This window comes from Humulus lupulus, chromosome 6, assembly GCF_963169125.1.
Source record: "Humulus lupulus chromosome 6, drHumLupu1.1, whole genome shotgun sequence".
Lineage (NCBI taxonomy): Eukaryota > Viridiplantae > Streptophyta > Magnoliopsida > Rosales > Cannabaceae > Humulus > Humulus lupulus.
Genome location: NC_084798.1, coordinates 99,736,699 through 99,749,150, shown reverse-complemented (window position 1 = coordinate 99,749,150; position 12,452 = coordinate 99,736,699). Strand labels below are relative to the sequence as shown.

General features: G+C 42.2%; 1 protein-coding gene across 1 annotated transcript; it reads left to right on the top strand.

Moving 5' to 3' along the window:
- The first annotated feature begins 202 nt into the window (after positions 1–202).
- On the top strand, positions 203–944 carry LOC133784135 (uncharacterized). The gene is made up of 2 exons (XM_062223623.1): positions 203–297; positions 371–944. Exons 1-2 carry the CDS (start codon positions 232–234, stop codon positions 851–853), a joined length of 549 nt encoding a protein of 182 aa, XP_062079607.1. The 5' UTR covers positions 203–231; the 3' UTR covers positions 854–944.
- Positions 945–12,452: the final 11,508 nt, after the last annotated feature.

Below are 12,452 nucleotides of genomic sequence, written 5' to 3'. Positions count from 1 at the left end.
AAGGGTCGAACAGATGATCCTTCCAAGGACGTGCCTACTGGACAAGCTTTTGCCCAGCCTTCTGCTCCTGCTGAGAAGGAGGCTGCCTCTGCTGCCAACCCTCCGCCTGCGGCCCGAAGGGAGCCCACCCCGCAGGCAGAGCTTCCTGGGACCAAGCTCTCGAACCGCTCCTTGCGATCAGCTAAAGATCGCCTTGCTCATATCTTAAAGGACGACCGTTGCAGGGAGGCAATGGCTGAAGCTGAGAGTATGGGGGTTGACCAGATCCTTAACCGGGCTCTTAACGAAGTGGCCAGTGTAAGTATTTTTCCTCTTGGATTTTGCTTCTCCTTTTTGTAGTATAGTCTAACTTTTATTTCCTTGACTTCAGGCCATGCTGACAATAACTGCCGCTCGCACCCGTGCCTTGGCTACCAATGAACACGCTCAGGCAAAGGACGTCGAGGAGTTCCAGGTGAAAGACATCAAGGAGCTCCAGGCTGCAGAAGCCAGGCACGTTGGGGAGTTGGAGGTGGTCACCCAGCAGAAGGATGCTGTGGTGGCAAAGCTGGCGGAGGCTGAAGTTTCTCAGGCAGCTTTGAAGAAGCAGAGGGACGATTACCAGGATTCCAGCCGAATCCAATATCGTGAAGTCAAGAGGCTCAAGGAGGAGCTCCTTGCTAAGGACAAGACCATTGCTGTTCGCGAGAGCCAGGTGGAGCAGCTGAAGCTTACCAATGCTAAAGATCTGGAGAGGTACAAGAAAGCGACACTTCGGTGTTTTTACGACTTTTGGAAACACAACCGGGGTGCCAACTTTAACTACCTTCCAGAGGATGCTAGGAACGTTGAGCTAGCCTGCTGCACTATTTGATTGGCTGCAGAAGAAGAAAGAGCAAGGATCCCTGCTTCCCCAAGCATCCAGCCGGCCCCTGGCGCAGAGGAAGGAGGAGTTGTTAATGATGCAGCCAACCAGAATGTTGAGCAAGACCCTCCTGCTCCTAATGCTCCTTAGAATTTTTTATTCTTTAATTACACGACCCACAGGTCGTGATGTAAAGACTAAATTTTTATTTTTAAATTTGCTGCATGGGCAGCAAACTTTCCTTTTACTTTAAACAATTACATCCAAGTAGTACTGCTTGCGGTGTAAAAGAATGCCATTTGACATTATAATATTTTTATCTATTATAACATCTGTTCGTATGACCGAACTTAGCATAGTACTTTGGCTTGATTTAGCAAAATATAAATTTTGAAAAATACTCTAAGTACCGTAGCATGCTTTCACTCATTTTGTTCATGTGTTTACATACCTCTTGGTATGCTTTGCTATCGATGTACCTTGTATGCCCCCCAAGGGATCGAGGAGCTTTAGGTCCTCGGTCACTTGCCTTGACCACGACCTGCGCGAACATTACTGCTCGATAGTAAACATAACACTTATAATATAGCAAAACAACACACGTAATTAACAAATACTTGTAAAAATAAATTTACAAAGGTTTGCAAGAATGACTGGCTGCGCACAGTCCTTTATAATCTCGTATTAAAAATGGACTAAACATGTCTTTACGAGTGATATTAGAAAGATCTTACACTTATAAGCGATTAGCCATACAACGTGGCTAACCCTTCTTCGAAACTTGTAAAAAGTAAAAATTAATACAAGTCAGTTCTTTAAAAAGGACTGTTTATTGGTAGTACTTGCGCAGGTGTTCACTGTTCCAATAGCATGGAATGAGATCTCCATTCAATCGTGCAAGTTTGTAGGTGCCTGGATGAAGGACTTCTTCAATCTGGTAAGGGCTTTCCCAGTTTGGTCCGAGCACTCCAGCAGTGGGGTCGCGGGTATTTAAGAAAACTCGTCGTAGCACTAGGTCACCGACATTGAATTTCCTTTCTTTTACTTTTGAATTAAAATACCGGGTGACCTTTTGGTGGTATGCAGCAACTCGGAGTTGGGCTCTTTCTCATATCTCCTCAATTGAGTCTAGGGACTCCATCATCAGTTGGCTATTCTGGTTCTGGTCGTATGTGATGCGTCGGTGTGAGGGGGGATCTAACTCGACAGGTAACATAGCTTCATTCCCGTATGCTAAGGAAAATGGGGTATGACCTGTCACTATTCGATGAGAAGTTCTGTACGACCAGAGTACTTCAGGCAACTATTCTGGCCATGCTCCTTTAGCGTCTTCAAGTCTTTTCTTCAGGGTGTCCTTAAGCGTTTTATTCAATTCTTCAACATGCCCATATGCTTGTGGATGTGCGACTGAAGAAAAGCTTTTGATGATCCTGTGTCTTTCGCAGAAGTCCGTGAATAAGTCATTGTCAAACTGGGTGCCGTTGTCTGAGACAATTTTTTGAGGCAAACCATTTCGACAAACAATGTTCTTGATGACGAAGTCAAGAACTTTCTTGGTCGTTATGGTAGCGAGCGGTTCAGCTTCGACTGCTACGAATGCGTACTTTACTCCATCCTTTCCCGTTGGCAGGGATCCGATCAAGTCTATACCCCATACTGCGAAAGGCCAAGGACTCTGCATCTGTTTTAACTCGTTGGGAGCTGCGCGTGGTATTTTAGAAAATCTCCGACACTTATCGCATTTTCGCACAAACTCCATTGAGTCTTCATTCATAGTCGTCCAGAAATAGCCCTGCCTCAGAATCTTTTTCGCCAAACTTTGCCCCCCAGCGTGATCCCCGCAGAAGCCTTCATGTACTTCCCTCATTAGCTCCTTAGCTTTCTTTGGAGTAATGCATCTGATCAGTGGCATGGAATATCCTCTTCGGTATAGAACACCATCGACCAATATATACCTAGCAGCCTGCCTCTGAAGAGTTCTGGCTTTGTTCCCATCTGCCGGTAGTACACCACTGGTAAGATATTCCAAGTAAGGCGCAATCCATGTGCCTCCCATCCGGATTTCCATACTGGTTTCATTTGTTCGTATGCTTGGCTTGCTCAATCTTTCTACTGGCACAATATTCAAAGTGTCAGCATTTTTCGCGCTTGCGAGTTTGGCTAAGGCATCTGCGTTCAAATTCTGATCCCGAGGTATTTGCTGGAGGGTACACTTCTTGAACTGAGCCAACAAATTTCTAGTTTTGTTCAAGTAGGCCACCATTTTGAGGCCTCGTGCTTGATATTCCCCTAGAACTTTATTCACTACCAACTGTGAATCACTGTAAATATCCAACACCTTTATGCTCATGTCTTTTGCCAATCTTAATCCAGCGAGGAGTGCTTCGTATTCAGCTTCATTATTTGACACTGTGAAGTCGAACCTAATGGCGCAGTGAAATCGATGCCCTTCTAGCGTTATCAATATCACTCCCACTCCTGTGTGAGATTCGTTGGATGATCCATCTGTGAATAACTTCCACGAAGGAGCTTCATCTTGGGGCTCAGGCGCACTAGGCTTTTCGCATTGTTCGTTGTCTAGGAGCTCGGTGAACTCTGCAATAAGATCAGCCAAGACTTGTCCTTTTATTGCTGCTCACGGTGAATATGTAATATCGAACTGTCCGAGTTCGACCGCCCATTTTAATAGACGCCCAGCAGCCTCCAGTTTTTGCAGGACTTGCCGAAGGGGCTGATCGGTTAAGACTGTAATGGGATGGGCTTGGAAGAAAGGACGTAGCTTCCTTGAGGCCAAGATTAAACAATAAGCTAACCTCTCGATGGGAGGATATCTCAACTCTGCTCCGATTAGCCTCTTGCTTACATAGTACACTGCCATTTGTACGCCTTTTTCCACTCGTAATAGTACCGCACTAGCAGCAACTTCGGTGATCGCCAGGTAGATGAACAAAGTTTCTCCTTCGATAGGCTTTGATAAAATAGGAGGTTGTGCCATATGGACCTTTAAGGCCTGAAAAGCCTGCTCGCAGTCTCCTGTCCATTCAAACTTCTTGTTGCCCCTAAGTAGATTGAAGAAAGGGACGCATTTATCTGTCGACTTGGAAATGAATCTATTTAGGGCGGCAATTCTTCCAGTTAAACTTTGTACATCCTTGATCTTCTTTAGCGATTTCATGTCGATCAGGGCCTTTATCTTGTCAGGGTTGGCCTCGATTCCTCTTGAATTAACGATGAACCCCAAAAATTTGCCTGATCCAACTCCGAAGGAACATTTGAGAGGATTTAGTTTCATCTGGTACTTGTTCAATACATCGAAACACTCTTGGAAATCCTTCACATGTCCTTTTGCTTTTTTCAACTTTACCAGCATGTCGTCCACGTACACCTCCATGTTTACTCTGATCAATTCGTTAAATATGTGGTTAACCAATCGCTAGTAAGTCGCACCTGCATTTTTCAGTCCGAAAGGCATTACTTTATAACAGTATAATCCCGTATCAGTCAGAAAGATGGTGTGATCCTCGTCAGGGGGACGCATGCTGTTCTGATTGTAGTCTGAGTATGCATCGATGAAGGAGAGGATCTCGTGTCCTGCAGTAGCATCGACCAACTGGTCGACCCTTGGGAGTGGGAAGTAATCCTTTGGGTAGGCTTTATTGAGGTCTGTGAAATCCACACAGGTTCGCCATTTGCTGTTAGGCTTGGAAACCAGCACTAGATTAGAGACCCACGATGGATAAAATGCCACCCTGATGAACCCATTCTCTAATTTTTCAACTTCTTCTTTTAAGCCTTCTTTTCTGTTGCACGGGTGGAAAACTTTTGTCTATGTTCAGGACAAGGCTGATAACTGCAAGATCTATCCCAGCCATGTCTTTGTGTGACCAGGCAAAGACTTCCTGGTTTTTCCGCAAAAATTCCACCAGTGCATGCTTCGTGGTTGGCTCTAGGTTTTTCCCGACCTTCACAACTCTGGTCGGGTCTTTTTCGTCAAGTTGGACCTCTTCCAGGTCCTTGACGGGTCCAACATTTTCCTTAAAATCCCCAAAGCGAGGATCTAAATCCCTATCCTCACTTTGGGCAACACCCTATTTGGTGACTTCATCACCGGATTGGGCTTGTGTATCAATAACCATTTGCAACCTATCTGGGGGAGTGCTCTTTGACGTTCCCTTCTTCGCCTTCGTGACTGAGGCATTGTAGCACTCCCTGGCCTCCCTCTGATTTCCCAACACGCGTCCTACCCCTGCGTCTGTCAGGAATTTCATGGCTAAGTGCCACACTGAGGTGACGGCTCGAAGATCAACCAGTATAGGCCTTCCAATGACCGCATTGTACGCCGAGGGACAATCGACTACTATGAAAGTAACGAGTAATGTCCTGGTAGCAGGCGTTGTACCTGCTGTCACTGGAAGTCTGATTGACCCCGTTGGGGCGAGTCCCTCACCAGAGAAGCCGTATATTGTTTGGTTGCAGGGCTCCAAGTCCTTAACAGACAAATTCATGCGTTCCAGCGAAGATTTATACAGGATGTTCACTGAACTTCCTGTGTCAACTAGCACTCTTTTAACCATCATATTGGCCATTTGGATATCCACGGCCAGTGGATCGGAATGTGGGAACCAGACATGTTGGGCGTCGCTATCAGAGAAGGTTATTTCGCCCTCTTCTGACCGAGCCTTTTTTGGCGTGCGGTCATCCACAGTCATCATCTCGATGTCCTGGTCGTGGCGCAAAGTCTGAGCATATCGTTCTCTGGCCTTTCCGCTGTTTCCCAAAAGGTGCGGGCCTCCACAAATGGTTAACAATGTGCCAGTTATGGGATCAGGCTGCAAAGGTGGCGAGCGTTGGCGTGTGGGCACTTGCTCGTTGCCACCTGGAGCTTCTTGTTGGGAATTTCCCGAGGCCCGTATATACCTTCTTAAGTGTCCTTGTCTAATAAGGAACTCGATCTCATCCTTTAGCTGGTTGCATTCATTGGTATCATGTCCGTAGTCGTTATGATAACAAAAGAACTTGGTAGTATCTCTTCTCGAAATATCCTTTCGAATGGGGGCAGGTTTCTTATAAGGCACACTGGAACTCGTGGCCTGATAGACCTCTCCCCGAGACTCAATAAGGGCAGTGTAGTTAGTGAATCGAGGTTCATAACGATTACCCTTGGCTCGTTTATTGTCAAAGGTGGAAGGCTCATTGTGCTGTCGTTTCCCCCCATTCTTGCCATTTCCGTTCCCATTGCCTTTGCCGTTGCCGTTGGGTTTGGACCCATTGGCGGCTTTGGCGGGCTCGGCAGTCCCCTTGTCTTTGCCTGGGGGCTTTCCTTCATTGGCGATGGCATCCTCGAGCTTGATATATCGATCAGCTCGATCCAAAAATTCCTGGGTAGTCCTGACCCCATGCTTTCTGAGGCAATCCCAGAGAGGCGTGCGGCGCTTAACCCCTGCAGTTATGGCCATCATCTTGCCTTCGTCTCCCACTGTTTTCGCCCTAGCAGCTGCTCGCATAAAACGCTAGACGTAATCCTTCAGTGGTTCTCCGTCTTGCTGGCGTATTTCGACCAACTGATTTGCCTCAGTCGGGTGCACACGACCCGCATAGAACTGTCCGTAGAATTCCTTCACGAACATTTCCTAGGAAACTATACTTGCAGGAGGCAATTTGAAAAACCACTCCTTTGCGGCATCAGAAAGTGTTGCAGGGAAGATCCTGCACCGAGCGTCTTTGGACACTTTCTGAATGTCCATTTGTATCTCAAACTTGTTGACGTGAGATACCGGGTCACCATACCCGTCAAAGTTCAGAAGCGTAGGCATCTTAAACTTGCTAGGAGTTTCTGCCATAGCTATCCTCTGGATGAAAGGATTGCCATTTCTCCTATCGTGGTCGATATAAGATGTTCTTCCTCTGACCAGCTGCACTGCCTGGTTGAGGGCATCTATCTGGGCCTGCACGGCGCCAGGAATCGCCGGAGCCTCTGGTGCTGGGGGAACGTACTCGTCGTGCCGTTCCCGCCGATCGTTGAGTACGTCTCCTAAATCCTCGTCTCCCCTCCGCTGCTCGCTAGCTCCGAGCGGGTTAAAGAACTTATTTTATCGGGGCTACCCCCCAGCGTCCCGTCTTTCGGGTTGGTCATCCCTAGGTGGTAGGCTTCTGCCCCCACCTCTTTCTTCATTCCTCCGACCGGCGTTTCCTCTGCCTGAGTCAGCCTCGTTATAACCATGACCATCTCTGAATCTTGATTGGCTATGATGGGATCGACTGTTCCCTCGGTTGCCTTCCCGGACTGGAACCTCCCGAGCGTTAGAGGGTGGCCTGCGTTGGTCGGTAGGTCCCCGTGCATTATCACGCTGTGGGGGGCCTCGGACCACAGAGCCTGACTCTGAGTTCCTTCTGTTACCAGGAGGACGCTGTCCTCTGCTCGGAGGGTTTGGCTCGTCACCCCTATGGCGTCTAGGACTGCGAGGCGGCTGCCCGGCCCTATTCTGCCTTTGTTGCGGGGGATTGCCGCGACCAGCTTGGGATGGAGACTGCACCTCAGGGTCCCTCAGCAGGACATCGTCCTGAGGCACTGGTGGCTGCTCGGGCCTTTGAGGGCTGGATAGGTGGGCTAGGATTAGGACCCCTCTGGGGCGGTCCATTTGTAGGTTGATCAGGCTGCGAGACAGGTGCAGCTTGGTTCCTAGCCAGTTGTAGGGCTGCTTCGAGGGTTGCCATGGCCTCCCTCTGGCGACGGTCCATCTCCACCTATCTTTCACTTAGTTCCAGGTACTGCCGTTCAATCTCCTGTTGCTGCCGTGCCATAATTTCGGCAGCACTTTCATGGCTGGCCCTCAGATTGGCCAGTTCATCCTACAATACCCCTAGGGTATTCCTCAGCGTCTCAGAATCCATTTCTTCCTCCTCAAATTCCAAATGTGGCTCATCCTCAGTCACACTTGGAGGAGGAGGAGGCGGGTGAGATGGTGCAGCGCCAACCGCCTGTCTAGTTTTCTTGGTAGTTTTCGCCATTGATATTTCAACGATACAGTATCAATCTCTCAAGAAAGCACCAGAATGTTGACCCTGATTTTGGCCAACTGACACGGAGTCAAATATGCTTGATGTGGACAAATGCGTTGAAATGAATGTGATGAAAAAAACAATAAAGAACACAAGAGTTTATAGTGGTTCGGCCCCAGAATCTGGTAACAACCTACGTCCACTTTGAACTGTTATTGATATAGGATTCAAAGGAGTGATCAAAGAACTAGGGTTCAATGAGTTTCACAAACCTCTAAAGAACAAAACAATATATCAAATTGAATAACTCTAATCTTAGATAATCCGAAAGCCCAAAAGTCCCTTCCTTGAGCTATCTTTCTCTATTTATAGGCTCAAGGGGGATTACATTAATTTGTTACAGATATTCTTTCCTAAATAATCGGATACTCAGAAAATCATGGGAGACAATCTTGGGATTGACTAAGATCTTTATAAAATTATCGTGAGACACGCGGAATGTGCGACCATATTGGTCACAGGTAAACCTCAATCACCTATGCTCGCAATATGCTACTGGTCGATACTCTAGCAAGATTCCGCCAGGTGTCAGCCACGTGTCCAGAAATCACTTACCATGTCATCCGTGCCTGTTTTTTGGATAACACTTCGCAACGAGCCTATAACCATAATCAAATAGCATCCTTTAGCATCACATAAGACTTTCTTGTGCCCAACTCAAATACCCCATGTGTGCATGGGCCATGCATACATGGTGAAAACTACACATATTTTCCAAACATGCATATTTACACATAAAATCACCAAAAGAATAATGCAAATTATACCTATTTTACATGCATGGTTTTTAAGTAAAACATATTCACATTCATACATCGTTATACATCATACTTAACTTCATACATCGTTATACATCATACTTTACTTCATCATCATAAACATCATTATCATAAACATTATCATCATGAACATTATCATCATAAACATTATCATCATAAGCATCATCATCGTATCTTTGTGAACATGCCCCCTATCTTGTCCATGTCACATCTTGAGGTAAACAGGAACTCCGGTCCTTAAATAACCTCAGCGCGTCCGCCCTATGAGTTACGTCTTCATATCCTTAGTAACTCGGGTCACGTCTTCATATCCTTAGTAACCCATTTGTTGTGTCACGTTCAATACGCTAACAACCATTACATATCATACAACATACAGAAATACATGCAATCCAGTCATATCAAAGCCAAGGAAAACTACATCAATTTCTTACAATCATCATATCATATCAAAATAGCATTTCATACATGGCACATCATCATATATATATATATCATATATATTCATAAAAGCCAATCTTACCGTTCATAGCATAACAAATAGAATTTTATCTATCTTCCTTACCTCAGGTCCAAGCAAAGCAAAAATTGACAAACTTCACGACGAGCCTATAACCATAATCAAATAACATCCTTTAGTCATCACATAAGACTTTCTTATACCCAACTCATATACCCCATGTGCACACATGGTGAAAACTACACATTTTCCAAACATGCATATTTACACATAAAATCACCAAAAGAATAATGCAAATTATACATATTTTACATGCATGGTTTATAAGTAAAAATCATATGGTTGAATATTAGACATAGTTTTGAACGTAAAAGTGCATTCGCATGCGACATGCATACGTGGGAACATTGTTAAAAAGTGACGTTAAAAATGATAATTCCTATGCACTTATTTCTATCATTTTCAAAATAATGATTTAGCAATATACTTTCTTACCATTATTTTTCTCTGTGAAATTACTAAGTTGATTAAACCTCTTAAAACATTATTTTTATTTCATAAAAATAATTTATTCAGCCATTTAAAAATATAATAAATCCATTTATTATTTTTAATTTATATTGAAATAATAAAGGCTTAAATTTATTTAAAATACTTATAATTATCATGTTTCCTTAGAAAATTACAAACTAACAAGAGAAAAATATAAATTATAGGAGTGAGAAAAATATATTTTACTTGTATTATTTTAAGACTAAATTTTATGTAGTATAAATTCATATGTGATAATCAAATAATTAATTTTAATTTATTAAACTAAACTTTCAGCCACCATTTAATTTATTTAAAAATCACAAGTGAATTAATCTCAATATTTTTCTTAATTAAAATAAAGAAAATCATATCTATTAAAATGAACACCCGTGGTTACTTTTAAAATACCATTTTTTTTTTATATTTACATAGTTTAGATGTTATATTATTTCACAAACACACAAGTTTTTCTTCAAATAAAAGGCTTTCCAATATTTTACCAAAAAATCCAGCAACAAAATAAACTCTTAAGAATCACCATTTTGAAATTAAAATCTCATAATATCTCTAAAATATATTAAAAAAAATTTGTAGGTATTTATTTGAGTAAAACCACCATTTTAATATATATTATAATTCCCTTTAATTTTTTAAAATATCATAGCACTTGCAAAATCTGTTAAGCATGCAAAAATATCATTTTCATCATATTCTAAACCATTCAAACACCAAAATCAGCAAGCTTAACAAATCAAGAATCCATCTTTTATATCATGCTTCACAAAATTAACACAATAACCATACACGTTTAATTCTACACAAATAAATAACAAACCCTAGCATATAACTATTATCATATTGTTATTCTAAGAAAAATCCCTATCATCACATTGACAATTAAATCATAGGCATGTGTCTAAGATCACAAGAGTCTATATTAATTACCATGTCAATATTTACATAGGATCCTAGAACATGGATCTAACAAAATTGAAATAACAATCACACAAGAAGATCCCTATACATGTTTAAGCAAAAACCTTCCATTAACATGAACATAGAATATCCAAAAATCATCATATCCAAACATTCAACCTCATAAGTATACTTATCAATATACACAAAAAACATCATGAACCCTAGATTCAAATAGGCATCAAAACTTTAAAATCCTTTCAACAATCATTATATTCAAATATCTCAAATCAACACATGACATAGATTCAAATAGGCATCAAAAATTTAAAATCCTTTCAATAAAACAACAAAATTAAGCATAAGGTTTAGCGATCAACTACCTCCTTGATAACACCCATACCCATAATGGCAATCACTCTTGAATATCCTAGGGTTTTCGAAACGCATAACAAGAAAAGAAGAACAAAAATCTTAGGAATGTGGGGAGAAGAACCTTCGACTTAGAACCTTCTTCTTCTTTCTATTTTTTTTTCTTCCTTTCTTTCTCCTTCTCTCTTTTCTCACGTCCACTCTCGGCCGACGGCTCCAAGGCTCCAAATGGCCTCATTTTTTCTCTTCCCTTTTTCTTCTAACTTAGCCAAAAATAACCTAATGAACATAATGGGTAAGTTTTCTCTTCTTGCTATTTTTCTTTTATTTTAATTTTATTTGATTTTATCTTAATTGGTAGAAAAATAAAGATGACAACCTCCATTTCCCATTTTAGCTATTGTCTTCAATTTAATTGATAAATAAAATAGGAAAAGAAGCACTCTTCTTCCCCCTATGCTCCCACGTTCACACTCTCCCTTTCCCTTTATTTTTTTCCTTCATTTTAATAAATTAAATAAATCTAATAAATGGAATCTATAAAGTGTGTAGAAAATTCTACACATATGCACCATGCAACCAAGCACATGCACACACTCAATAACTAGGGTGCATCACTACCTACCATGCACCTTGGTGCATTCAACCAAAACTCAATTATTGAAATATTAAAATAAATAAATTAATTAAATAATTCACAACACTTAACAATTAAATAAAAATAAAGCAAAAAATTTGAATAAATTTTTTTTTTGTGTGCTACATGCCGTCCTTGACTAATAAGTCAATGCTAGGATATGGAACAAATAAGTCACCCTGGGGCCCTTAGCCCTGTCCTCTGTATAAGCGTATCTAGTCCTGATCAGCACTCAACGTGCTAAGGTCGTTCTCAACTAATAAGTCAATGCTAGGATAAGGGACTAATAAGTCACCCCGGGTCACTTAACCTTATCCTCTGTATAAGCATACCTTGTGCCGACCAGCACTCAACGTGCTAAGCCCGTTCTTGACTAATAATTCAATGCTAGGATATGGTACTAATAAGTCACCCCGAGTCCCTTAGCCCTATCCTCTGTAACCGTACCTGGCGGTTCTGGTTAGCCTAACCAAAACAACCAGCACGCAGTGCGCTATTGTCGACCTTGACTAATAAGCCAATGTTTTTCGACTTGCGCTCAACGCTATTGTTGACCTTGACTAATAAGTCAATGCTTTACGACTAGTGCTATAGTCGACCTTGACTAGTAAGTCAATGCTTTACTCAAGTATATAATGCCAATAGGCATTCATCATATAACAAATATCCATAAATAGAGCACTCAACATGCTTCATCAATAATCGTAGGCATAATCATATTCATGTGCATTCACAGAGGCCAATGCCCAATCGAACTATATTCAACATTCAGGCTAAGCCCAAATGATGTATGTCTCATGTATCACATACTGGGTGTAATTTTCTTACCTTTGGTCCAAGCACAGTTTACCA

What these genes read in the sequence shown, in the direction of transcription:
- LOC133784135 (XM_062223623.1), top strand. Translation starts at nt 232, where the DNA reads ATGGCTGAAGCTGAGAGTATGGGGGTTGACCAGATCCTTAACCGGGCT. An exon ending in CTCTTAACGAAGTGGCCAGT is followed by an intron (nt 298 to 370) that starts GTAAGTATTTTT and finishes CCTTGACTTCAG; the next exon opens with GCCATGCTGACAATAACTGC.